The sequence below is a fragment of the Humulus lupulus genome, chromosome 3 (assembly GCF_963169125.1).
Source record: "Humulus lupulus chromosome 3, drHumLupu1.1, whole genome shotgun sequence".
Classification (NCBI taxonomy): Eukaryota; Viridiplantae; Streptophyta; class Magnoliopsida; order Rosales; family Cannabaceae; genus Humulus; species Humulus lupulus.
Genome location: NC_084795.1, coordinates 255,579,746 through 255,607,289, shown reverse-complemented (window position 1 = coordinate 255,607,289; position 27,544 = coordinate 255,579,746). Strand labels below are relative to the sequence as shown.

Sequence of the window (27,544 nt, the reverse complement as noted above, 5' to 3'; positions counted from 1 at the left end):
CCGGCCCGTTTAAACCGAGCTCAGTGCATAATAAACTGTCCTCGGCTACCAGTGTCCAAGCCGCGCCCTATGCGCTAGTGAAACCCTTGGCACCCTTAGGCCGTTGGTTCACTAAATGGCTTACATGGCATAATACCATATTTTCAAGCATTTACAGTAGGGAGCCCTTAGTCCCATCACATATATTCAACCAGGTGCAGTTTTCTTACCTTTAGTCTGTGCAATTATTGAGTTATGAGCAACGCCTCTCAAGCACGATCCGTTCCCGAGCCTAAGCCTTTATCACCTAGTCACAACCAAAGTATAGGGTTCCATTAATACTCCAATATAGGTTTCTAGTTACAAAACTAACTCCCGGGATTCCAAATTCCACCAAGCACGGTGGTGAAACCAAACCCGAGCACACTAGACCACTTTCCCATGCCTAAAACCCTCAAAAAATCATGTGTGCAACCAAGGGCTGCGACCCCTGAAGCCTAGCCGCGGCCCTTCCCCAAAACAAAACCAACACCACCCCTGAAGGAGGACACACGCTGCGGCCCTTGCCTTTGGCCGAGCCTCCTTGGCTCCTTTGCATGCTAGGGCCGCAGCGCTCTAGAACAGAGCCGCGACCCTCCCCTTCGAACCCAGAATTCACACCATTTCAAAGTTCAAAACCTCAGCCACAACCACCCTTAAGCTCCCTACTTCAACACCCAACAAATCCAACACCTTTAACATGACTTAAACAACTTAATTCCACAGAAAACTCAACCTAACACACACTAATCTTCACTTTTCAATTTCTGAAACTCAAGAGCTATAAACATTCAAACCAGCCATTCAAACCCAATCTAAAACCTCTAAACCATGAGTTGAAAGTTACCTCTTCTGTTGAATCACCTCACCAAGCCAAAGCCAAGCTAAATCTCAAAGTTTCCTCCTTAATTCTGCCTTAAGACATCAAAACCATGTTTGCTTCAAAACTTGACCAAAACCCAGCTAGAACTCAAAATTCAACCACAGAAAAGAAGATTAGATGCTTACCTCAATCCCTGTTTTAGTTCTTGATTTACTCCTGAGCTAAACCTCCAAATCCTCACCACAAATCTCAAAAATTCCAGCTTGTTCCCCTTAAGTTCTCTGTGTTTTTCCTTCCCTTTGTTTTCCTTGAGAGTGAGAGGGAGCTGAGGTAAAAGTTTTAGTCGGTTTGTATTTTCTAAAGGCTTCCTTATGTCTATCTCACTCATTAAGTTAATCCCGAGGCTCGGGGTGCCGGAACCGTCCCCGAGGCCAAAATGATAAAATCCCCCAATATTCCCGCCTAGACATCCTAACCTCAAATATATCTCCATATATTTATTTTCATGACCCGATAGTCCAAATCGCTACACACTATCTAAAAATACCCCCGACTTATCCAAAGTCATATCTTAAGTCCCGTTGTGACTTTTCCCGCTATCTGACCTTAGAATCGTCTTGAGTCGTGCTCTACGAACCTGTCCACATAATAATGTGGTTCTCAGATATATCACATATTTATTTCATATCACATTACCACATAATATCATCAATTATCATATAAACATTACTAAACATATAATAACTCATTAAATCACAATTATTCCATTAATGCCCTCATGACACACTAATCAAGGCCCTTAATCCTTATTAGCGATTTTGGGTCGTTACATAGTGTCTCTCATTAGTTGGAAACAACGTTAATTATGGCAAAAAAAAAAACTAAATTTAAAATTAATGTAGAAAAAATATATATATATGTCAATGTTGTGTTTATATGTCACATATGTAGAGATTATAGATATAAATATTTATATATATGGAAGACTTCTCAATGATTATTACCTATAGATGAGTACTAATAATTATGACGATGTTGCAACATAGTAACTTAGTATACCAAGCCACCAATATGTAAATATTTTTTTTCTACAATAATAATTTCAAATTTAGTTTTTCTTTTTGCCATAATTAATGTTGTTTCCAACCAAGAAAATACACTAGTCATATTTAGAAATTGACATGTATTTGAAAAATAAAAAGTTTACAATATTATATTTTCATAATAAATACACGTTTTTCATTAGGTAACCCTTCAAAAAATTTGAAAAAATCAAAATTTATTTTTAGAAATATTAATTAATAGCTATAAATATGGACTATTGATTTTAATATTAAAGTAACCATCCATAGGTAGTAGCCATTAAAAGTGCACCCATATTTAAAAAAAAAACAGTGAATCCGTTTTTTATTAAAATTATAGACAATGTTTACAACTGTAAAACTAAACAAGCGTATATTGCACGTTGTTCCTACCTAATATATATATATATATATATCTTCTATATAAAAAATGTGTAGATAACGGAAATTCTTGGTTTAAACAGTTTGTTTTGTTAAATTTAATGGAATATTCTAAATATTTAATAGAATATACTTTTAAAATTAATAAAAATAGATATTTATCAATTATATTATTATAAATTCATATATCATAAAATATTATTATTATAATAATATATACTACAAGACTAAATATTAAATAATTATATTAATATAAATTTAAATCTATAAAATATTATTATGATAATAATATACAATCTTATTGTTTTACTAATTATATTGATATGAATTTAAATATTATAAAATATTATTATAATAATATTTAAAACAAGACTAGATATTCAATACTTATATTAATATATAATCTTAATTTTTATTAAAAAATTTATCATTTATGCTTAAAAAAATTATCATATTATATATATACACTATATTTTAAAAAAAAAATCATAAACAATATTTTTGTTTAATTTTTTATTTAATATGTTTTTTGTCATTATTTTATAAATAATATTGTTTATTTATTTAAAACTTATATGATAATAATACAAATTTAATAAAAATAACTAATAAATTCTTTAAATAAAACTAAATAAACGTACATTACACTTATGATATAAAGTAATATATTCTGGCTTTGGTTATGTTTCTGCTATGATTTTAAATAACATATACTGCCTTTGGCTGATACACGTCATTTTACTTAAACATTAATATGTTATTCTCCTTATTCATTGTTACTGTCATGTGTCACAGTCTAACTTCTTAAAATGACTCATTTTACAAATTTCCTAATAAAGAAATTTAGTTTACACAATTGCTTCTCATTCCATAAGCAGAACTAGACAAGTGTTGCTTAAGTTTGAAGGATGTTTCCAACATTGGCTTTTATGCTTATGATGTTTATCCTCTATATTCTTTCAAATCATAACATTAACCCTATGTATGTTTGGTATCAGGCATAGGAGAGAAAGAATATATGAGAGTGATAGAAAATTTAAAGAAATATATTTCTTTCCTAGTTGTTTGCTATGTGGGAGGGAAAGAAAGAATATTGGCATATTATAAAATTACTATATTATCCTTCAAATTATTAATACAATATTTTTTTATAAAATTATTTTAGTCTTTATTTATTTGTAGGAGACTTTCCTCTCCAAATTGAAGAAGAAAAAATTTGGTAGATCCCACTCTTTATTTTTTCTCTTCTATCCAGACAATTCAATTTTATCTGTGTAGCATTTTGATTTCTAACCCGTTTAACATATTAATGGTGAAAACATTAGGAGAAAATATCTCCTTTTCTTCTTGCTCTTCTTACTCATAAAGATTTCTGCTTCAAGGAAGAGACCGGAGACCAAAATGAAAAGTAATGTGATCCGAGTCGTGCATGCAACCCAATAAGAGACGCAATGGGCGTGATCCGCTCCAACTGACATGGAACTACACTTGTGAAGCAGCTGGGAAAGCCAACAACTTTGACAGGTTAAATTCCTCTAAAACAGTGGCCATTGTCCCTGTCATTTCGTTTTCAGCAGATGTGGTTCCAGATGGAGAATGTAAGTCCTGTCGCCAACCAAGGTTTTGGAGTAACATTTCAAAACATCAATGGCGATGTAAAGAGCTCACGTCTACAAGCTCGGGTCAACTTGGACTTCAAGTATTGCCAGCAATTTGGTGTTGCTACTGGAAGTAATCTCTTCTGCTAAGATCGTCTTCTTTTAGGACTGCTTAGGCAAATAAAAAGGAAAACATAAATTCTAAAATATGCTTCATGTCTTGGTACAACTTGTTATAATCTTGTATTCCTCTGATCAGTCACTAGTGCTGATCACGTTAATCTAACTAAGGACTATCTAACTAAGGAAGAAATAAAGAGCTTATATTCTCACTCTCACAACTCACAAGTTAAGTCTATCATCATCTGCTTTTTTCAAAATAAATAAATGGAATGAAGAAACGGATAAATCAGTTTGTTTGAAGATCAATCTGTAAACTCCTCTAAATTGGCAATTCAACATTTCCATTACAGAAGAGTGTAATACCACTTGTAAAACAAGTAATAGTCCAACAAAACTGAATAAGAAACAAACATAAATAAAGTATAAAATTTAAATGGATAAAGTTCATATTTTTTTAGGTCTAGTAATATGTTGTACAGCCGCATGCATGCAAGAGCAAAATTTAATTCCTTCCATGTCAGTAGTCATCACCTCTGGAAATGACCTCTTTGCAAGTTGGCCGGAGTAAGATTGTATGTTCAAACTGAGATACATAGCTGCCTTTAACATCACATAGAGGAGGATAAGGCTGCAAAAACAACGACAAAACTCAGCAATATTTTCACATGCATCAACCCCAACTTAGCAAACTCAAACAAGAGAAAAAAAGATGTCGGCAATACCTGGACTATACCGGCATCACACAAATTCTTTAATGCCATAAGATATTTGGTTTCTCCTAGACGGTCCAGATATCGTTTGCAGAAAGCCAAAGTGGAAAAGTTCTTGTTAATTGTGGCAAGTAACTGCTTTGCCCTAGGCAACCTCAGGGGAATGTGACCAACATCAAAATTTTTCATGTAATGGCTACATTCTAGATCTTCTCTGACATATCCCTTCCCTGAACATGACAAACACATCAATCTAAGCTAGGAAGGATTTTTTTTTTAAAAAAAAAAAGAACAGGGTGCCAATCCAGGAAAACCAAATGCAAGGCCCTTTTACCTGTTGACCCAAAAGTTTCAATTGCAAAAAATTCACCCTCTTCCATTTTTGTCTGCTCTCCACCTTTCACAATAGGAACAGATTTTCCTGCGTGTATTTGGTAGGGTCCAATGCTATGTCCATTCAAGTTTCGAATACTTTTAACTGCCATGATTAGCCAAAGTCTTACATGCAATCCACATAAACATTTCATAAGGATTGTAGATTAAGGGGTGCACATAACAAATTCTTATGCACAACCAAAATAGAGTATCAAACTAAAATAAGAAGTACAAAAGTAGAAAGGGAACATAATCTCCTAGCTAACAGTTGATACAACAGAGGATAGTATCATTAGATATCACACCTTGATGCACCTTTCCATTAATTTCAACCTCATAAGACTCCATAACCTCTTGGATTGCAGCACCGATATCACAAAGACGAACATCGATTCCAGCCTCCTGCATAATCAATAGAAAACAAAAAGTACACTGCATTTTATGTTCAATTTTTTAAAAAAAAAAAACTACAATGCACAATGAATTACAACTAAACAGAAATACTCGTGTATAAACAAATAAAATACAAAAGGTAAAAAACAAGGACAACTAATTAATAGTAGAAAGATACAGAATATCCAGAAAGGTGAAAAGGATAAAGATGAACAGAAAGATATACAATACTTGTAATTAGCATACTGAAACTGTTAAAACTGTCTTCAATTTTTACAGTAGATACCATCTTGAATTTTTATATGGACTCCAATAGTTTACACTTGGGCATTGGTATCCTATATAAGTATACAGTACTATGCACGATAATATAAGTTGTTCTCTTCAACTTTCTTGGCATCAAGTAACAGTACCTTGATACCAGTATTGGTTGCTTCACGTGAGGCTTCAAGCAATGGATCAAACATTGGGTTGAACGCAAAAGTAAAAGCACAGTCAACAATTAATCCTGTTAATCAAACAATAACGTGTGTGATAACTCCATCCAAGAGTAACATATGCACAAAGGAAAAGGCTTCTAAACGAATAAAGGTTAAAATATTACATGCACACACTTGGACTGATATAAAACAAATTAATAAACATGTGCACACACACGCACAGCTGGTATTACCATCAACATGAGTTCCAAAATCCAATTTCATCACATCATCATACTGAAGCACAGTTTTATCTCCTGCATTTGGAGTCCAGTGAGCAGCAATCCTGTCAATGCGAGAGGCCTTTGAACATGAGATGACAATATGAATAAAACTACTACAAGAAATATACATAAAGCAAAAAAACAAAAAATTCACCAATTCAAAGAGCATCCTGTTGGAAAAGCAATGCCTGCTTCCAAACCATTTTCAGATATTAACTTGCGGACTGTGTTTTCCAATGTCTCACATATATCAGTCATTAACATTCCAGGCTTCAAAATGCTTCTAATGTGTTTCCTAACCTAGTTAAGAGTAAACAAAACTTATATTAAAAGCCATTTCCCAGTACAAATAGTTTTTCCATTTCCCTTAAGATGCAATGCAAGTATTTATATGAAACCAAAATGCAACCTGACGATGAACTTCAGCTGCTCGGCGAACTGAATTATACATTGGTTTTTCAAGGCGCTCCAACTCCCTCTTCTCTTCAGAGGTAGTCCTCCATAAGTTACTGAAAACAATACCAACTTTAATGAGGAAAAAGAATTGTAAAACAGATGGGAGGGTGATGCAGATAGGCCTTTAATGGAAAAGCATTCCCAATGAATCATCCTAAATAATTTTTTAACCAAAAAAAAAAAGAAATGGAATGCCATCAACCATGAAAAAGACTAAGGGTGTCCATGCTTAAACCCTCTCAAAGAAAGCTACACTATATATATGTTTTGTAAAACTGCTATAGTAAAGAAATAGTGCATACTCACTCGTCCTTATAGTTTTGGATCTCCCCCTCAGGAAACTCTCCCGACGGAAAAAGGTCAATTACAGGAATAGATGGTGGATCAGTCTGTCCAAGCAGAGATGGTGCATTACTCTGCTCTGATGGAGCTTTCTTTTTCCTGTTTATACGGGAAGAAAATAAAAACTTTAGATCAAATATAATCATTAAACCTTCTCTAATTAACAAAAGAGTCCTCACTTGTTTTTATTTTTCTTCTTTTTCTTCTTTGTAGCTTCTGCAAAAGAAGTGGAAAAACGATACTGCTCAATGCAAACGTTAAACTCACAAATCATAAATTGCATTTAACACTATGCCAATGATTAGATCATAATGCACAACAGCAACAAAAATAAGTATTGTTTGAAAACAGTACTTGTAGAATAAAAAAACAAATAACCTTTTTCATCTTCTTCATTGTTTTGGAGTGTTGGAGCCTGTTCAGCAGGCTCATCACTGGTACTTTCTGGCTCTAAAGTCCCATTTTGTTCGGATGGGACATTTGGGTCCAACTTTTCCTCTGCCATCAGCAAAAATACCTATACAGAATGCACAACAATCATCAAAGGAGAAAGATCATCAACTATCACAAAAGTTTGAAAATAAATTAGTTGGAACTTAGATTTCAAGCTTAATAGCTGAAACTATCACAAAAGTATTAACCTTTAACTAGCAATTCATCTAAGGCGACCTAATACTACGAGGAGAGAAGTACCCTTTAAAGGAAAAAACCCAATACCAACTTCTAGGGCAAAAGGGCGAATAACATCATATGCGATTTCTAAGTTCAATCGAAAAATTGAGAGCAAAACCTAAGGCATTTTCAAAATAAAACGATTCTTTTGATAAACAAAAAATGTAAGAGAGAGAGAGATAGAGAGAGAGAGAGAGAGAGAGAGAGAGAGACTCACAGTGGGCGACGAAAGAAGAAAAAGAAGAAAGGTGTTGGCGTGGAGCAACGTGAGTTGGTTTAGGGAGCTTCGGCCGCTGCTGCTGCTGTGGAAATTGGATTATAAGGAGGTTTGGTGTGTTTAAAGGAAAAAGAAAGCGATGAAGATTTTGTATTATATGGGCCTTCTATTATATGTCTATGCAAAACTAAACCCACAAACTCATTCTTCCAAATAATTTGCCATACAATCAAAGTTAATTTTAAAATATTTACAAACACGGTTAAAGTAGTGCATACACGGATAAATCATATATATTTTTACACGTGTACGTTACGAGTACAATTTTTTTATATCAAGTTATTCATTATAGTGACCGTGAATATTTTATACGTTTTTCTTTTTACTTTGGAATATGTTAAGATATAGAAAGGGAAATTTCATATTATATGCATAATAACTTTGTAAATTTTTTTAATATGCCACCATAATTTACTATCCTAAATATATGACAATTTCAATTTTTTAGACAAAAATACCCCTAACATCGAAATTGCATCGAAATTGCATCGCAATTGCATCGAAAAAGCATCGTTTGAGATAATAATCAAGTTTTCATGATTGTATCGAAATAGCATCGATGTAGCATCGATTTGGCATCGATGTAGCATCGAAACACCATCGGCATCGATGTAGCATCGATGTAGCATCGAAATGGAATCGAAAAAGCATCGTTTGGGATAATAATCAAGTTTTCATGATTGCATCGATGTAGCATTGATTTGGCATCGAAGCACCATCGGCATCGATGTAGCATCGATGTAGCATTGAAATGGCATCGAAAAAGCATCGTTTGGGATAATAATCAAGTTTTCATGATTGCATCGAAATAGCATCGATGTAGCATTGATTTGGCATCAAAACACCATCGGCATCGATGTAGCATCGATTTGGCATCGATGCCGATGGTGTTTCGATGCCAAATCGATGTTACATCGATGCTATCATGAAAACTTGATTATTATCTCAAATGATGCTTTTTCGATGCCATTTCAATGCTACATCGATACTACATCGATGCTATTTCGATTCAATAATGAAAACTTGATTATTATCCCAAACGATACTTTTTCGATGCCATTTCGATGCTACATCGATGCCGATGGTGTTTCGATGCCAAATCGATGTTATATCGATGCTATTTCGATGCAATCATGAAAACTTGATTATTATCCCAAACGATGCTTTTTCGATGCCATTTCGATGCTACATCGATACTACATCGATGCCGATGGTGCTTCGATGCCAAATCAATGCCAAATCGATGCTACATCGATGCTATTTCGATACAATCATGAAAACTTTATTATTATCTCAAACGATGCTTTTTCAATGCAATTTCGATGCAATTTCGATGTTAGGGGTATTTTTGTCTAAAAATTTAAAATTGTCATATGTTTGGGATAGCATATTATGGTGGCATATTAAAAAAATTTACAAAGTTATTATGCATATAATATGAAATTTCCCTATAGAAACAGAGTTTAAAAATAATATCTAGAGAAGGTTCGATGTGACTACCATAACTATTTTCATGTAAAAAAGTTAAAATTATTTCTTAATATATAAAAATGTATGATTTACTATAATAATCTATAATCTTGCCTTATATTTATTTTAGCAATCGACATTTCGAAGAAAGAATATATTTGTATATCATACATAAACTATAAGGAAGAGATTTTCTTTGTCAATATAATTTTTTTTTTGTTCAAACAAAAAGTACCCACATTAATTCTTAGATATGTATGAATTAAAAATACTCTTCTGGCAAACTGATTATCAAACTTTTAATTTTTAAAATACTTTTGTACAAATTCAATATTTTAAAATGATGTTTTTTTAGAGCAATTATTAAACGTAAAAAGTCTCACATTGAACGGCATGCTTTGCAACGAATATGGTAGGTGTACAATTTACAACTAGATGAGTTTATGATTTTATTTTAAGCCTATTTCTTAAATTATGACTTCCATACAACAAGATTGAACATTCTTATCATGATTGATTTTTTCTTTTTCTTCATAATTTGTTATTTTACTTTTATAAATAGTTGGGTATGTTATAAATTTTTGATATGTTTTTTTAGAAGGGTAACCAATCAATTAAATGTTTTAGTAATTTTCCGCATATTTAATAATTTTGAATTTATGCTTTTAGATTTGTAGAATTATTTATATATCATAAATTAATAATTCATTTAAACTTTCTTTTGGGCGACATTAACATTCAAAAATGATCTTTTAAAATTACTTTACTATATGTATATCTTCCATATAAAAAGTGTGTAGATAACGAAAATTCTTGGTCTTAACGGTATGTTTTTGTTATCTATATTTTCCACCTTTGACATGTGGCACAGCCAAACGGGTTTTATGGGCTCTCGGGAGGAGCCCGGGCCCAACCAAGGCCCAGCGAACAATGAGTAACCAAACCCTATCGGTCTGGACCATGCCAAGCCCAATAACTAGTAAGTAGCACGAGCATAGTAAGGGGACCGAAAAAGAGATGTAGACTGGAACTACCTTCCCAAGCGCACCCAATCTCTATCCTCCGGGATTTAGATTATGGTGGCGGACGGTCCATTCCAAGAGACGGATCCCATCAAGTGGGATCCAGATGAAGTCTCTGAGTCCATCCTCAACATTATAATCTGCCATCAGGATGTCCTTCGTTCCACCATTGCTAGCTGATGTCTGTCCTGGTAAATGAACCTAGGTCTTCGTTAATGAACCTGGACATTGGTAAACAAACTCGGACCATACGTCCGGGTGCAGCAAGTCCAGTTCTTCCCACAGCTGACGTGTCCCCGAGAAATCCGACAGTTGGTCTCCCTGACTAACCTACAGAATGGGGTACGCACGGAACGTACAATGTTCCTAGGAAACAGTTCTGCCACTACTCTGACAGAGCCTATCCCCATGATTCCTCTGGCAGCCCACGCGGACCAGTTCGCACTAACAAACTGTAATGCCCCAAATTTCCTAATAAGGTTTAGGACCTTGATTAGGAGGCTGGGAGGGCCATAATTGATTTATTATGATATTTAATGATTATATACATGTTTATGTGAATTATATTATTATATGATGGTAAATGCATGCATATGAGTTCATTTTTAATTATAAGAGCATTTTGGTAATTTGGCCCGTTGAGGGCGTGATTGTGTATTTTCGTGCATGTGGGTGAATTATAAATAATACCACATTATATGTGGATCGGTTTGAGCCATTCGGCATGAGACGATCATAGAATGCAAGTTCTCGGTCTAGTCATAATGGGATTAAGTTTGGGGCTCGGAGTGAGTCTCGGGGTAATTTGGTTATTAGAACGTTGCCGGGAATTAGAGGGTAACGGGATATGAATTATTGGTGTTTGAGAATAACGGGAATTGGAAGGTGTTAATTATAATTAACGAGATAGGCGGGAAAAGACGATTTTACCCTTGGGAGTCTTTAGAAGCCTTTATTTGACCTAGGGGAAAAATGGTCTTTTCACCCCTAAGATTTATATCAACTCAAGGCTATAGAAACCTTCAGACCAAAACAGAGCATCCTCATCTTTAGTTCTTCTCTCCTTCCCGTACACCATTTCTCCTTTTCCATCCTTTGGAATTTTTGAAGCCAACTTGAAGAACCAAGCTAGGAGATCAAAGGTGGGAGCTTAGGAACTTAGTTCAATCATTGAAGAGGACTCAAATCCAACTTGAGGTAAGGTTTCATTCAAGAACTTAAGCTTTACCCTGTTTTACAAGTTAGTTTTCAGTTGGGAATTTGAGGTGTTAATTGTGAGAATTTATGGAAGTTCTTGTGTAAGATTGCTTGGGTTTTGATGAGGGTGTGATGTAGATGAAGTTTTGGGGTTGAATTTGATGTTTTGATGATGTTTGGTATTGGTTTGGAGACTTGGTTTCAGAGGGAAATCGCAAGGGAGAAGACCAGAATTCTCTCTGGTTTGCTGATGGCGCCCCAGCGCTAGGCAGGGCTGATTCTGGAGCTCTCTGACTTTGGGGCAGCGCCCCAGCGCTAGTATATTTTCCAGCAAGCTTATTTTAGGGCTCGGGAGGACTTTAGATTGTAAACCTTTTTATGATTTATTTTATTGATGTGATTCCATATTTTGGTTATGACTAGGTGACCGCTAAAGGATCAAAGGATTGATCGTTCTCAAGGGTCGTTCTTTTACTAGTTCTTGCTCGAACCTGAGGTAAGAAAATTGCACCCTGTGTATGTGTGACATGCATGGTTATTTTTTATGCATGTTGGATGCTTAAATGTAATGCACGAGAAACATGTGATTAGGACATGCTTTGTATATTGAGTATGATATTGTTCAGAGCTTGAGCCTCTGTGTTTATGCATGATCCTAATTGTGCTAGCAATTATTGAGTAAGCATAATGAATGCCCCCTATTTGGATATTTGACATGTGATATATGTTTGGTGGCATGGCTTACTTGTGTATGGCACTGACTTATTAGTCAGAATCGACAATGGTGTCAGATCCATCTGTGAAGCTGTGATTTACTAGTCAAGTTCACAATGGGTTGAACACTGGTCGTGTTTTACTGACCTAAGAGTCAGAAATGGCATAGCGTCATGAACGCCGAGCCAAATGAAGATTAGATCTAATCGATATCAGCGTTGAATGACTCATATGGGGTATTAATGTTGGACCGACCTGAAGGTCGATGAAAATTATAAGCGCTTGCCTAGTCTAAGACTAGTTACTAGAGCCAGGACCTAAGGCCTAGGTGACCACTTGTCACATGGCTAGGAGGGTATGGGACCTCCGAGATGGACTTATTAGTCATCTAATTGAGATGGGCTTATCAGTCATCTGACTGAGATGGACTTATCATTCATCTGACCGAGATGGACTTATCAGTCATCTGACCGAGATGGACTTATCAGTCATCTGACCGGGATAGACTTATCAGTCATCTGACCAGGATAGACTTATCAGTCATCTAACCGAGATGGACTTATTAGTCATCTATCTTTTATCCAGGGCTATCAGCCCGGCATGGTTACTGGAACCACTAGTGTTGAATCACTTATCTGATTGAAACTGACTTGATAGTCGTCCACTCAGGAGGGCTGGATTCTTTATCCTGGATATCCATTGTTACGTGAATGTGTTTGCCTTCTTGATTAGTGCTATATCTGCTAGGGATGTGCCTTATGATTTGATGACATGTTATTATTGTTCATGAGCATATTAAGTTTTCTTGCTGGGCTTCGGCTCACGGGTGCTATGTGGTGCAGGTAAAGGCAAAAGAAAGCTGGACCATCCTTGAGTTGGAGAGCTTAGGTGATGATGTGTACATATGCAGCTGCTCGACCACCACAGCCGAGGTTTGAAGAGGAACTAGGGTTTAACCTTGTTTTGCCGCTTAGATCGCCCTGTTGTAAATATTTTCTTGTAGTAGACTATGAAATTATATTTTGGAATCCCAATGTATATATTAAACGTTCTAATGAAACGTTATATCTAAACCAAAATTTTTAATCCCTAAACCGCTAATCATACTTAGTTACATGATTTTGGCCAAATGACTCGATTAGCGAGTTTAGCACTGTTTACAAGGCACACCGTAACGGTCCCTGGAGTTAGGGCGTTACACAAACAAAGAGCAGTTGTAAGGCTCTACTATGCTTAAACTGGCCCAGTGAGCCTAGATTCAAGACATGTTTACATGCTACACTCTTGTAGTATAGCTTTGTTAGAGATCACTTATGATTATATCCTTATTAGACCTGGATTAGTTCGGCCCAAGTCACATGACTACCTATAAATAGGGTCATTCGTGCAGTGTAGCAAGGATCCGATTTTCTCTTGTATGCAAAAACGCTGCTAAACTTGCAGAAAACCTCCATTGTTAAACTCTCCAAAGTTCAATACTAGTAACTCGTGGACTAAGGCTCATTAACACCACAACCACGTAAAAATTGTGATCTTGTTCATTTCTTTGCCTTTCTTTCTAGCTCTTATTTCTCAATATATTTATAGTTTTTGAAAAACTCGGTAAACATTTTGATGCTTTCATTGAGAGCCTGAAGAAAGCTTGAACCAGCCTTTGTCATCTACGAAGATGGTGAATATCAAACACACTTTGTTTGATCCTGCTCAGCAACAACAATAGGAAAATGGAAAACCATTGCAAAACTAGCAACTTCCTCAAGATCCACCTGAGGATATACCTTATCACGGGCCCCTGCCTGATGACTCCCAGAACTTCGGAGAAGGGGTGAATACGATGAAGACTATTACGAAGAAGACGGAGAGGGATATGAAGACGATAAGGCCGAGAATCCCATCGATCCCGACGAGAATGATGTGGAACCTGAACAGGAGGATTCGGAAGTGGTCTGTTTGAGACAATAGGTCCTCGACCAAGAAGCAAGGATGGCGGAACAACAAGAGACCACCCGCCAGATGCAATAGTCTCTCCTGGCTCTTCAAGCTTTTATTGTTGCTTGGGGATTTACAGTTAATCCCTCAATTGTTCCTCCCCCAAGAACTCAGCCACATGTCCCTCCTACAAGGACTGGTGCTCCCAATAATGTTACGACCCTTACTCCTCCTCTGGGATGATCCACTCATCCCGAAGCTGGTCATTGAAACCCAGCTCAAGAAAAAGGGAAAGCCAAAGCGACCGATCCCATAGAAAAAGCAAACCCCCAAAAGAAGACTCCTCCCACTCCAAAAACTAGGGTGGACCCAGAGAATTTCCCTAGGAAAGAACTGGTGAATCCTATCCTAGGACGGAATCACCCGAACAATCCGTAGGGGAAATGCCCGCAGGGAACTAAGCCTCAGAATGTCCAAAGACAGGACAACCAGGGAAGACGTTTTTATCTCAGCGTGTTCGTGAACAAGGATCACGGAGGGCGTAAAAGCGGGGAGGAACCGGAAGCTGTTAGTTCGGGAGATGACACATCCCGCATATATTTACGAGATGACCTCAATGCTCGAAAGGAGCAGGCCCAAAAAGAAAAAATTCGCCCTCGAGGAGTCGACTTGAGGAATAAGCTCAACGACAGGAGGGACGAAATATTTCCCCTTGATGATGGAATGGGCAGGCAATTCATGGAGTAGCTAGCCAATCTAAAAAAGGATACGGACCGCTTGGTCTGAAAACAAGAAGGCGGAGGTTCCAATTCTAAAGATGAAGAAAAAGGAATCGTGTGCAAAACACATCATGGACGTCGTATTGCCCAAATGGTTCAAGATGTCGGATATACCCGCCTACACCAGAAACACCAACCCTAGAGATCATCTATCCCGCTATAATCGCCTCATGATTGTATCCCACATCTACGACAACGGCAAATGCTTGTGTTTTTCAATCACCTTGGCCGGACCCGCTAAAGAGTGATGCAAAAAGCTCAAGATAGGATCGATCTAAACTTGGTCCGGATTGCAGTCAGCTTTCTGTAAGCAATTTGTAGCTGCCCATAAACTGGACATGGAGGTCAGTGTGTTGGCCAACATTAAGCAACATCCCACTAAAACTCTTAGAGCTTACATCCAACGCTTCACGGAAGAAGCTTCAAAAACTAAGGTGGATGATGGACAGCGCCTATTAGTCCTCCAGTCCAGAATCAGAGCTGGATCCCCTCTCTGGGATGACATGCAACGCAGCAAGGTGACCACCCTTAAAGAATTTATGAGGAGGGCTCAAGGCTTCATCAACTAGGAAGAAGCTCGAATCCAAGCTTTTGGATGGCAGCTAGCACCACCACCAACAACACAAACCCTTCCCGGGTACGGAGCGCAGTACCCGAAAAATCTCTATTAGGCATCTCCAATGATGTCCAGACCCAATTGAGCTTTCGAGATGTAGTTTATGACCCCGACTGTCTATGCCCCCGCTTCATCGAGATATGCTCCAACTTCTTCGGCCTCTCTCTCTGGATACGAAGTGGCACCAACTAGATACAATGTCGCTCCCGGAGTTGTTCAACCATCCCAAACTGAAGCGGTTGAGGCAATCATTAACCCTTCCTGGGTAAAATGTTCCAACAAAAATCAGAGACGGATTAAGCCCACAAAGAAGGGGAAGAGGGGGTACGAGCCCCAGTACACAGAGTACACAAACTTGGTGGATACCCGAGAGAATATCTGTTAGGTAAATATGTATTACCTCAATGGAAATAGGTAAGAATATTACAACTCTAGGCAATATATTACAAATAAATATAGATTGATTAAATAAGGTTACAACTCTATAACTGAAAGTACAAATAAACAAAAAAAAAAGAAGAAGAGAAGAAGAATAGAATAGTGAAAAATACAACTTTAAGCAAAAGATTACAAGTAAAGTAAATGTGTTTGAAACAAAAGAGAAGATTACAACTCTAAATAAAAGTTACAAATAAATAGAACAAGAGAATAAGAAGAAAAACAATAGAATATAATGTAAGAACAGAAATACAAGTAAACTCTCACTTACACAACCTAAGTGAAGAGGGTTGGGGATCACCAACTTGAACACGGTTTAAAACCTTTGTCCCAAAGCTTATTTCCCCCTAACTCAAGCACTAAGGGATCTCTCTTAGATTAAAGGAAATGCTTTATGGATAGAAATGTTGTGTCTTTCAAGTGAGCTATAGGCTCCTATTTATAGAGTTTAGAGACACCCTTTGAATTTCAAATTCCACCAACCCCATGGCTGTTACCAATGATTAATTGGATTATTATGGAATTAAAAATGAGATTTGAGAGTTATTTGGGTTTTTGGAACCGTTCAACACTTTTGGAAAAAACTGAAAAAATGGCCTGAAATGCACCTGTGGCCACAACCAGGGACATCAGTGGCCGCGGCCACTACTTTCTGTCCCCCAGGCCACGACCACCATCATTCAGTGGCCGCGGCCACAGCCCAGTTTCAGTACTTGAAAATGTGATGTTTTTCCAAATGGTTCCAAACCCTCCCAAATGATTTTGTAACCCCCAAAACACATTATTGGAGTTAAAATCATATCTCTAACAACCATTTCACATGTGGCTTTTATGAAATTCATCTCAATATTGTGTAACACCAAATTTACACAATAAAAGGTAATATTTGGAAGTTACAAATTTGTAACACCAAATATGTTACATATTTGGATATATCTCATATATCTAAATATTGTAACTCTCTATTATATGTTACAATATGTGACACTTTTTGTCACATTTATTTAATCTTAAACATTATATTATAATATAATATAATATTACATTATATTATAAAATAATATAACAATATCTACCTTGCAACGAGCAACGTAGTCAATTACTGGAAACCAAGGCCCCTATTTAAAGGGGGAAAGAACCCAAGGGGCGCGAGCAAAAGATATGCCTATCACAAGGACATAGGCCATACAACTGAGGAATCTCGTAAGCTGAAGGATCAGATCGATAATTTGATCAAGATGGGGAACCTCCACCAATGGGTCAGGATGCCAACTAGAGTTTTGGGACTACCAGCGTGTAACGCCCTGGTTACCCCGGAACAGTTACGGTGAATAGTGAACCGAAAATTTGACTCGCTACCCGAGTCCTTTGGTTAAAAACATGCTTCTAAGTGTTATTAACAGGCTAAGGTGGAAAACCAATAAAAAGGAAAGGATATATTTTATTTAATACATAAAACTGTTCATGGGCTCATAAAAACATTTTACAAGCTATTTACAACTCAAAATGGTCATTACTGTTTCAAATTTACAAACCCGCCGACCTAAGCGGCAAAAATAGGGTAAACCCCCTAGTTCCTCTGAGAACTCCTTGGCCATGGTGGTCAAGCGGTCGCATATGTACACATCACCACCTAAGCTCTCCACTCAAGGCTGGGTGAGCTTTTCTTTCCCTTTACCTGCACCACATAGCACCCATGAGCCAAAGCCCAGCAAGAAAACACAGTAATGCATATAGATATTAACAACTGATTATTATTATAATCACATAGAGCTTATATCTCTTAAACAGATGAGTGATTCAACACTTGAGGTTCTGGTAAACCATACTGAGTGACTAACAAGCAAGTCACTAACTTAAACAGATGAGTGACTGATGGGTAGTCACTAGCTGAAACAGATGAGTGACTTATGGGTAGTCACTAGCTTAACAGATGAGAGATTGATGGGTAAGTCTCACAGGCTCAACACCCACAACCATGTGATTAAATAGTCACTGTGGCTCTAAATGACTAGCCTTTGGCTAGACAAGTGCTTATAGTATTCATCGAACTTGAGGTCGATCCGGCATTAATGCTCTTTGAGTCATCCAATGCAGATATCGATTATATCTAATCTTTATTGGCTTGCGCTGAACACGCTAAGGTCGTTCCTGACTTATGAGTCAGCACTGTGTGACCAGTGCCCAGTACCACTGCCGAACCTGACTAATGAGTCACAACTTCACAGTTGATACTGACACCTTTTCCAATTATGACTAATTAGTCAGTACCATGCACAAGTGAGCAAGATTTGCTAAGCATTCAATAATCAATCCATGTCCACATTTACACAATCAACATGCCACATGAACAACCATGCATGTCACATATGAGGTGCAGTTCTCTTACCTCTGGTTCGAGCGAGAATTAAAACAAGAACGACTCCTGAGAAAGATCGACCCTTTTGATTCCTTAGCAGTTACCTAATCATAACCAATTATAACCTCCATTAATGAAAATCAACAATGAAAGGGTCTTGACCTAAACCCCACTCTCGGGACCTCGAAACATGCCCACACGGTGAGTAGATTCGATCCCAGGCCTTAAGGATTGAAATCCCGAGCCAAAAACCCTTAAAAACACTCAAAACAGGATTCTGGAGGAATAGAGTAGCGCTACAGCGCTGCTCCCTAGCGCCCCAGCGCTATACTCAGAACCCCCAACCGCCCAACAAAAGTCCTATGTAGCGCTATAGCACCCTCTGATGGGCGCTGTAGCGCTACCCCCAGACTGATCCTCCCCTGAAACCTCCTTCTTCGACTCCTTCAATTCCAACCTGATTCCAATGCTTCCAAACCTCATTTTTTATGCCAAATGAACCCAAAAACCATTCTCACATACCCCAAGCATCACACCCACAAGAACCCTAGCCAAAACTCCCAACAAAACCAAGTATCCAACCTAGAAATCCCAACTGAAAACCAGAACTAAAACAGAGCAAAGCAGGGATTTTAATGGCTAGAAACTTACCTCAAGCTCAGATTATGATGCTCTTAAATGGTGGAACACACTCCCAAACTCCCAAGACTTACTTCCCAAGCTTGAATCCTCAAGAATGGCTCAAAAATCACAAAGAAAACAGAAGGAGAAAAGGTATGGGAGAAGCTTTGGAAGATGCTCTGTTTTCACTACCTTTCTACAGCCTTCAATGGCTTATATCTATCCTAGGGGTAAAAAAGACCAAAATACCCCTAGGTCAATTAAGGGCTTCTAATGGCTCCCAAGGGCAAAATTGGTATTTCCCATCTATCTCGTTAATCATAATTAACGGTCTCCAATTCCCGCTATTCTCGATAATCTCAAACACCAATAATTCATATCCTGTTACCCTTTAATTCCCGGCACCGCTCTAATCATTAAAATCACCCTGAGACTCATCTCGAGCCCCGAACTTAAACCTGTTATGACTAGACCGCTAATTACTATTCCAAGATCGTCTCACGTCGAATAGCTCAAACAAACCCACATTATAATGTGGTCTCAACAATATGTCACCGACATGCATACAAATATACAATTATGCCCTCAACGGGCCAAATTACCAAAACACCCCTGTAATGAAATGTGGACCCACATGCATGCATTTAACATCATATTATAATATAATTCACATAAACATGCATATTATCATTTAGTGGCATAATTAAACAGTTATGGCCCTCCCGTCCTACTAATCCAGCCATTAAACCGCATTAGGGATTTCAGGGCATTACACAGCGGCTCCCGAACAACCTATGGCCCAGGGAGCACAAGTATTGTTCAGAACTCCTTAGGGAGGGTACGCTCCAGGATCGGGAGCACAGGCCCCTCAAGGGGCCCCAATAGTGCAACCTCCTAGAGGCCCTATGGCTCCCAGACCCAGGATGTCGTGTCTGCCTGAAACTACTCCCCCTTGAGTAGATGGCCACGTAGCCACCATATCAGGAGGCCCGCACCTGGGAGGACCATCCTGTAATGACCAAAAAATGTACCTCAGTGAACTCGACCACGACCATGAGGTGTGTGCGTTGGTCTAGACTCTGGCTCAGCGCCCAAAGCTGATGATTCTGTTGATAACATTCACGGAGGAAGATGCTCGGAATGTCCACCTCCCGCATCATGATCCCTTGGTCATTGACGCCCAATTCGTCAACAAAAGAGTATCCTGAGTGTTGGTGGACAATGGGAGTTCTGTCAATGTCTTGTTTAAGTCGGCCTTCACAATGATTGGCCTAACAGAAGAGGACCTAGCATCGTGTCCAACACAGATCCACAACTTCAACAGGGATTCATTGCTCCTGATGGGCAAGGATACGGCTCCTTGTCACGTTGGGGAACGATGTTCAAAACTCGTTTAAATACTGCACGTTCGTAGTGGTGGATTGTCCCATTGCGTATAATGTGATTTTTGGGTGCCCTGGTTGGGTTGACTTTGGCGTCATTACCTCCATCCGCCATCTATGCTTAAAGTTCCCGTGTGATAACGGTGGAGTGGGGACAGTACGGGGATATCAAAAGAGCGCCCAGAAGTGTTATCGCGTCTTCGCCCGACCAATCTTCGTGGTCCATGATGAGCCTCTCGAAGAGGAAAATGTCAATCCAATCCCACCACCACAGCCAGCACGGAAGGTGGTCCGGGAAGACGATGAGTTGGATCCCTAAATAGAGGCAGACATGGCATTAGAGCCTATGGAGGAGATTGAGGAGGTGTGCATCAGTGACACCGATCCGACCAAAGTAATCCAAGTAGGAAGAAATTTGAATTCAGAGGTCAGGGCTGCCATAATTGCCCGAGTAAAAGAAAACCAAGACGTCCTGGCTAGGTCCCACTCGAATATGACCAGGATTGACCGCAACATCATATGTCATGCCCTGAACATCGACAAGAACGCAGCTCCCATCCGGTAGAAGCGAAGACCATTGGGCGCAGAAAGGGCAGAGGATCTTAAGCAAGAAATCGAGAAGTTATCCTTGATCAACTTCCTCTGGGAAGCTTTGTAACCCGTTTGGCTAGAAAATCCGCTGTTAGTGCCAAAACCGAACAACATGTGGAGGACTTGCATCGACTTCACGGATCTCAACAAGGCATTCCCAAAGGACTGTTTCCCTCTGCCACGGATAGACCAGATGGTGGATGCCACGTCTGGGTACGAGTTGCTAAAATTCATGGATGCCTACTCCGGCTACAACCAGATTTTGATGCACGTAGTAGACTAGGAACACACCAGCTTCTAGATGGACAAGGGTGTATATTGCTACATTGTCATGCCTTTCGGGCTAAAGAATGCTGGAGCCACGTATCAAAGGCTTGTCAACATAATGTTTCGTAACCTACTTAGAAAGAACATGGAAGTCTACATAGACGATATGTTGGTCAAATCCAAAACATCGGTCCAACACGCAGATGACCTGGCAGGAGCATTCACCATTATCTGGAAGTACGGGATGAAGCTAAATCCCAAGAAGTGCACTTTTGGCGTTGCATCCGGGAAGTTTCTGGGCTTCATAGTAAGCTCACGAGGGATAGAAGCCAGCCCGAATAAGATCCGAGCATTGACCGATGTGCCATCTCCATGAAAACGCAAAGATGTTTAGAGCCTGACGGGAAGAATAGCGACTTTGAGCTGCTTTGTGTCGAAGTCCACGGACAAGTGTCGTTTTTCAACATAGTTCGCGGAATCTAGAGGTTCTAGTGGATGACCAAGTGTGAAGAGGCTCCCCAAAATTGAAGGAGCATTTGGCCCAAGCATCAATCTTGTCGAAGCCGGTGGATGAGGAACTGTTGTACCTATATTTGGCAGTGTCGAAACATACCATAAGTGTTGCCTTAGTGCGAGAAGAGGGAAAGATCCAACTCCCTGTCTATTACATAAGCAAACGGTTACTGGGCGTGGAGTCCAGATACCCTTTGATTGAGAAATTGACATTTTTCTTACCGGGCGCTTCTAGGAAGTTAAGACCTTACTTTCAGGCCCATGCCATTAAGGTATTAACAAACCATCCCCTATGACAAGTATTACAAAAACTCGAATCATCGGGAAAACTTTTAAAGTTGGCCATGGAGCTAAGCCAATTCGATATCGCCTTTGTCCCTAGAATCTCCATCAAGGGACAAGCCTTGGCCGACTTCATCGTAGAATGCACCGGGATTGCTGGGGATGAAGAGCCAATTGACCATGTAGTGCCCTTTTGGAAGATCTTTGTTGACGGAGCCTCCAATGAGAACGGGGCTGGGGTTGGGGTCGGGATCATTCTAATATCCCCTCAAGGTCACTAGTTGCAAAGCGCCTTATGCTTCCAGTTCGAAGCGTCAAATAATGAGGCTGAGCACGAGGCGATGCTGGTCGGATTACGCTTAGCTCGGGAAGTGGGGGCAGAAAACATCGAAGTCCACAGCGACTCCCAGTTGGTGGTAAGACATATTTTGGGAGAATACCAAGCGAAGGGGGAGAAGATGGCCGCCTATGTGGCACGAACCCAAGAGTTACTCCAATCTTTCAAAAGATACGTCATCTGCTAGATCCTCTGGGAATAGGATGTGTTCGTGGACACATTGGCAAAGTTGGTCACATATGTTGAAGCAGAACTCTTCGCGGTAGTCCCAATCGACCATCTACTCGCACCCAGTATTCAAGCTCCCACAATAATAAATGCCATCGATTACACAACATCCTGGATAGGGCTCTCAACCAATATCTAACCACTAGAGAATTGCCCACAGACAGGGCGGCCGGTAGGGAGCTTCAGTACCAAGCTCCCAGATACGTCATGATGGACAACAAGCTCTATTGCAGGGGGTTATCCATGTCGTATCTTCGACGCATATCTGGGACCAAAATGAGCGCAATAATGCAAGAAGTGCACGAAGGCAGATATCACACAGTCGGACTCAACTTGTCCAAGAATGTAACGCCCTAAACTCCACGGACCATTACAGTGTGCATTTTTAAACAGTGCTAAACTCGCTAATCGAGTCATTTGGCCATAATCATGTAACTAAGTATGATTAGTGAGTTAGGGTTAAAATTTTTGGTTAAGATATAATGTTTCACTAAAACGTTACTGTATACATTGGAATCCCGAAAATATAATTTAAAGGTTAATTACAACAAAAAATTTACAACCAGTCGACCTAAGCGGCAAAATAGGGTTTAACCCTAGTTCCTCTTCAACCCTCGGCCGTGGCGGTCGAGCAGCCACATATGTACACATCGTCACCTAAGCTCTCCGACTCAAGGATGGTCCAACTTTCTTTTGCCTTTACCTGCACCTCATAGCACCTGTGAGCCGAAGCCCAGCAAGAAAACTCAATATGCTCATGAACAGTAATAACATGTTATCAAATCATAATGTGCATGCATAACAATAATAGCCTTAATCACACATGCAAATAAGTTCAAATAATGATGGTTGTGGGCCCTGCCCTCCTGTATGGATGACTAACAAGTCAATCCTAAACAGATGAGTGATTAACACTGGAGGTTCCGATAACTATGTTGGGGCTTATAGTCCTAATCAAATGAGTGACTGAGGAGTAAGTCACTAACATGGGATATGCACCCTTAGATGAGTGACTAATGAGCAAGTCACTAACTTAAACCGAATGATTGACTATGGAGTCACTAGTGTGGGTTCCGTACCCTTAGCCATGTGACGATGCAGTCACTTGGGTCTTCTAGCCCTGGCTCTGAGTGACTAGCCATAGACTAGACAAACGCTTATAGTTTTCATCGAACTTGAGGTCGATCCGACATTAATGCTCATGATGAGTCATTCAATGCAGATATTGATTAGACCTAATCTTTTCGGCTCTGCGTTCATGACGCTTATGCCTCTCCTAACTCATAGGTCAATAACATACGACCAGTGCTCCCTAGTAAGTCACAACTTCACAATCAATTCTGACACCATTGCCGATTCTGACTAGTAAGTCAGTGCCACACACAAGTAAGCAATGCTACAAGATACATATCATATGTCAAATATCCAAATGTAGGGCATTCATCATGCTTACTTAACAATTGCTAGCATAATTAGGATCATGCACAAACACAGAGACTCAAGCTCTGATCAATCTCATATTCAACCTTCATGGCATGCCCTAACCACATGTTTCTCATGCATCACATGCATCACATACTGGGTGCAGTTTTCTTACCTCTGGTTCGAGCGAGAAATACGTTAAGTACGACCTTTGAGAACGATCGATCCTTTAATTCCTTAGCAGTCACCTAGTCATAACCAAATACAATCTCCAACTAATGAAATTGACAATAAAAGGGTCTTGACCTAAACCTCACTTTAAGTCCCAATTGAACCCAAAAAGCATCTACATATGTCCTAGGCATCATAACCTAAGTAACCCTAGCCAAAACTTCCCTCAAATTCTCAACTTTCCAACTCAAAAACCAAACTGAAAACCAAATGAAAACAGAGCAAGAACTAAGGTTTTAATGGCCAGAAACTCACCTCAATCTCAGCTTAGCATCTTCTTCAATGGTGGAACACAACCCTAGCTTATCAAAGCTTGGTTCCTAAAAAAGAACTCAAAAATTCAAAGAGAAAGGAAGGAGAAACACTATCGGGAGAAGAAAGAAGGAAACTCTATTTTCTTAAGCTTCAACAACTTCTTAAGGTTATATATATCCTTTAGGTCAAAAGACCAAAATGCCCCTAGGTTATTTAAAGTCCTCTTAAGGCTACCAAGGGTAAAACCATCCTTTCCCACCTATTTCGTCAATCCTAATTAACACCCTCCAATTCTCGTTATTCTCAATATTCCCAATTGCTAATAAATCACACCCCATTACCCTTTAATTCCCGGCAATGTTCTAATCACCAAATTACCCCAAGACTCACCCCGAGCCCTGAAACTAATCTCGTTATGACCAGACCGGTAACTTGCATTCAAAGATCATCTCATGCCGAATGGCTTGAACAAATCCACATATAACGTGGTATTATTCATAATTCACCCACATACATGAAAATACACAATCATGCCCTCAACGGGCCAAATTACCAAAATGCCCTTATAATTAAAAATGGACCCATATGCATACATTTATCATCATATTATAATATAATTCACATAAACATGCATATAATTATTTAATGGCATAATAAATCAATTAAGGCCCTCCCAGCCTCCTAATCAAGGTTCTAAACCTTATTAGGGATTTTGGGGCATTACAAAGAAGATCCTAAGACAAGGATATTTCTGGCCAACAATGAAGAAGGATTGCATAGATTACGTTCGCAAGTGCGAGCAATGCCAAAGGTATGTGAAGATCCCGCGAGCTCCTCCCACAGAGATAACCTCAATGACCATTCCCTGGCCTTTTGCAGTTTGGGGAATTGACTTGGTAGGATCCCTCCCGACCGTGAACAGCGGATTGAAATATGCCATTGTAGTCATCGACTATTACACCAAGTAGGTCGAAGCAGAACCAATGAGCACCATTACCTCCAAAAAGGCCCTAGACTTCTTCATCAACAATATTGTGTGCCGATATGGCCTCCCTCAGAAAATTGTGTCTGACAACGGGAGGAAATTTGATAGCATCCACTTCACCGACTTTTGTGAAAGACATGGAATCATCAAAAGCTTCTTCGTCGTCGCAAGGCCTCAGGCAAACAAAGGTCGTGAACAAGATTTTAAAGGGGACACTAAAGGAAAAGCTACAAGCTTGCAAGAGAAAATGGCTCGAAGAGTTGTCCCACATCCTATGGGCATACCAGACCACAGAAAGAACTTCAACAAGACATACTCCATTCTAAATGGCTTACGGATGCGAAGCACTCATCCCTGTAGAAACTGTGGTCCCGTCTCACAGACGAGATACGTACAATCCCATCCAGAATCACGCCTTACTCCAGGAATCCCTGGATCTCATCGAAGAGATCTAGGAAGAATCACAAGTGCAACTAAAGATGTATTAGGGAAAGATCGCAAGGCATTTTAACTCGAAAGTTAAGAGTTGAAGGTTCAGAATCGGTGATCTAGTTCTAAGAAGAGTCTTCCCTGCATCTCAAGATCTGGGAGTGTTCTAGGACCTAACTAGGAAGGACCATATGAGATCCAAAACAAAGTATGTCTGGGAACATATAGCCTAAAGCAGCTAGACGGAACAGAGGTCCCAAGGGCCTGGAACGCTGAACACCTCCGCCGGTACTATCACTAGTCGGGAGGATGTAGCCCTTCTCTTTTTAACATTTTTAATTTCAAGTAAAGTACGCCCCAGGGCCATTTCTTATTTAATGAAAATGGTGTGAACCAAACACCATAGAGGATGTTTTAAAGAAAGAAAAAACTCATGTCCATCTTTAATTTTTACACGAACAAGTGACCTAAGACTGCACTCTTTGATCACTTGGGGGGTAGGACCATCTATACAGTCCAGGATGCAAGGTACAAAGCCCAGTCCAAATCTGGATTCGTACGGTCTGGGGAGGACCATCTATACAGTCCAGGATGCAAGGCACAAAGCCCAGTCCAAATCCTGATTCGTACGGTCTGAGGGGTTCAAAACCCAACTACCAAAAGATTGGTCTAGACCGAACATGGTCCAGGATAGTCTAACCTTTATTTATTATTTCCCTATAACGATCCTGGATCATTGGAACTTGAATCTTAGGTTTAAATTGATTAAATTTAGTATTGTAAATGGTCCAGACCATTGAAACTTTAACCTTGGGTTCGAGATAAGTTAATAAACTAATTTCTACCTTAATGGTCCAGGCCATTAAAACTAAGACATATCAAGTAAGTCCATAACGGTCTAGGTCATTGGAACCTGAACCATAGATTTGGGGTAAATTAGTTAAAATATATTTGGTAAGTCCAAAATGGTCCAAGTCACTGAAACATGAACCTTGGTTTCAGGATAAGTTAGTCAACTTCCACAATATTTCCCTTAATGGTCCTGGCCGTTGGAACTAGGACTCCACATCTAAAGAATTCATGCATAGTGGTAAAACACTTAGTGAATTTTTTAAAGAAATATATGATTATAAAGCGGGAAACAAAGATGTCCAAGGATAAAAACCAATATAATAAAAAGATAACAAGAAAAACAATTGTCTTTAGCGCATCTGTGCCCATAAAAAATATGTTCACAAAAACCAAAGAAAGGAGAGAGGAAGCCCCAAACAAAATTACAAAGACTCAGGCTTGGGCTTCATTCTGATCCGAGACATCTGGTGCGTTTTCATCCTATTGATCCCACCAACGAGCTCCACGTCTTCTTTCTCCTTGGCCTCAAACTCGGCCCTTTTTGCAGCCAGATTTGGATAGAGGAGGAGATTCATATTCTTGTCCTGAAGCCAGGCCATGTAAATGGCTTTGTCAAAAGTGGCTGCCAACAACTCGTCAGCATGCTCCTTCTCCTTGCGAGCCTCCTCGCTC

The 27,544-nt window shown here is 39.2% G+C and overlaps 1 protein-coding gene across 1 annotated transcript; it reads right to left on the bottom strand.

Moving 5' to 3' along the window:
* Positions 1-4,315: 4,315 nt before the first annotated feature.
* Positions 4,316-8,049, bottom strand: LOC133823718 (methionine aminopeptidase 2B-like). Its single transcript, XM_062256562.1, has 12 exons — positions 7,894-8,049; positions 7,383-7,521; positions 7,184-7,220; positions 6,969-7,103; positions 6,616-6,715; positions 6,361-6,506; positions 6,177-6,268; positions 5,917-6,011; positions 5,416-5,512; positions 5,070-5,213; positions 4,748-4,965; positions 4,316-4,653 (listed from the first exon to the last, which is right to left on the bottom strand). Exons 2-12 carry the CDS (start codon positions 7,507-7,509, stop codon positions 4,543-4,545), a joined length of 1,302 nt encoding a protein of 433 aa, XP_062112546.1. The 5' UTR covers positions 7,510-7,521; positions 7,894-8,049; the 3' UTR covers positions 4,316-4,542.
* Positions 8,050-27,544: the final 19,495 nt, after the last annotated feature.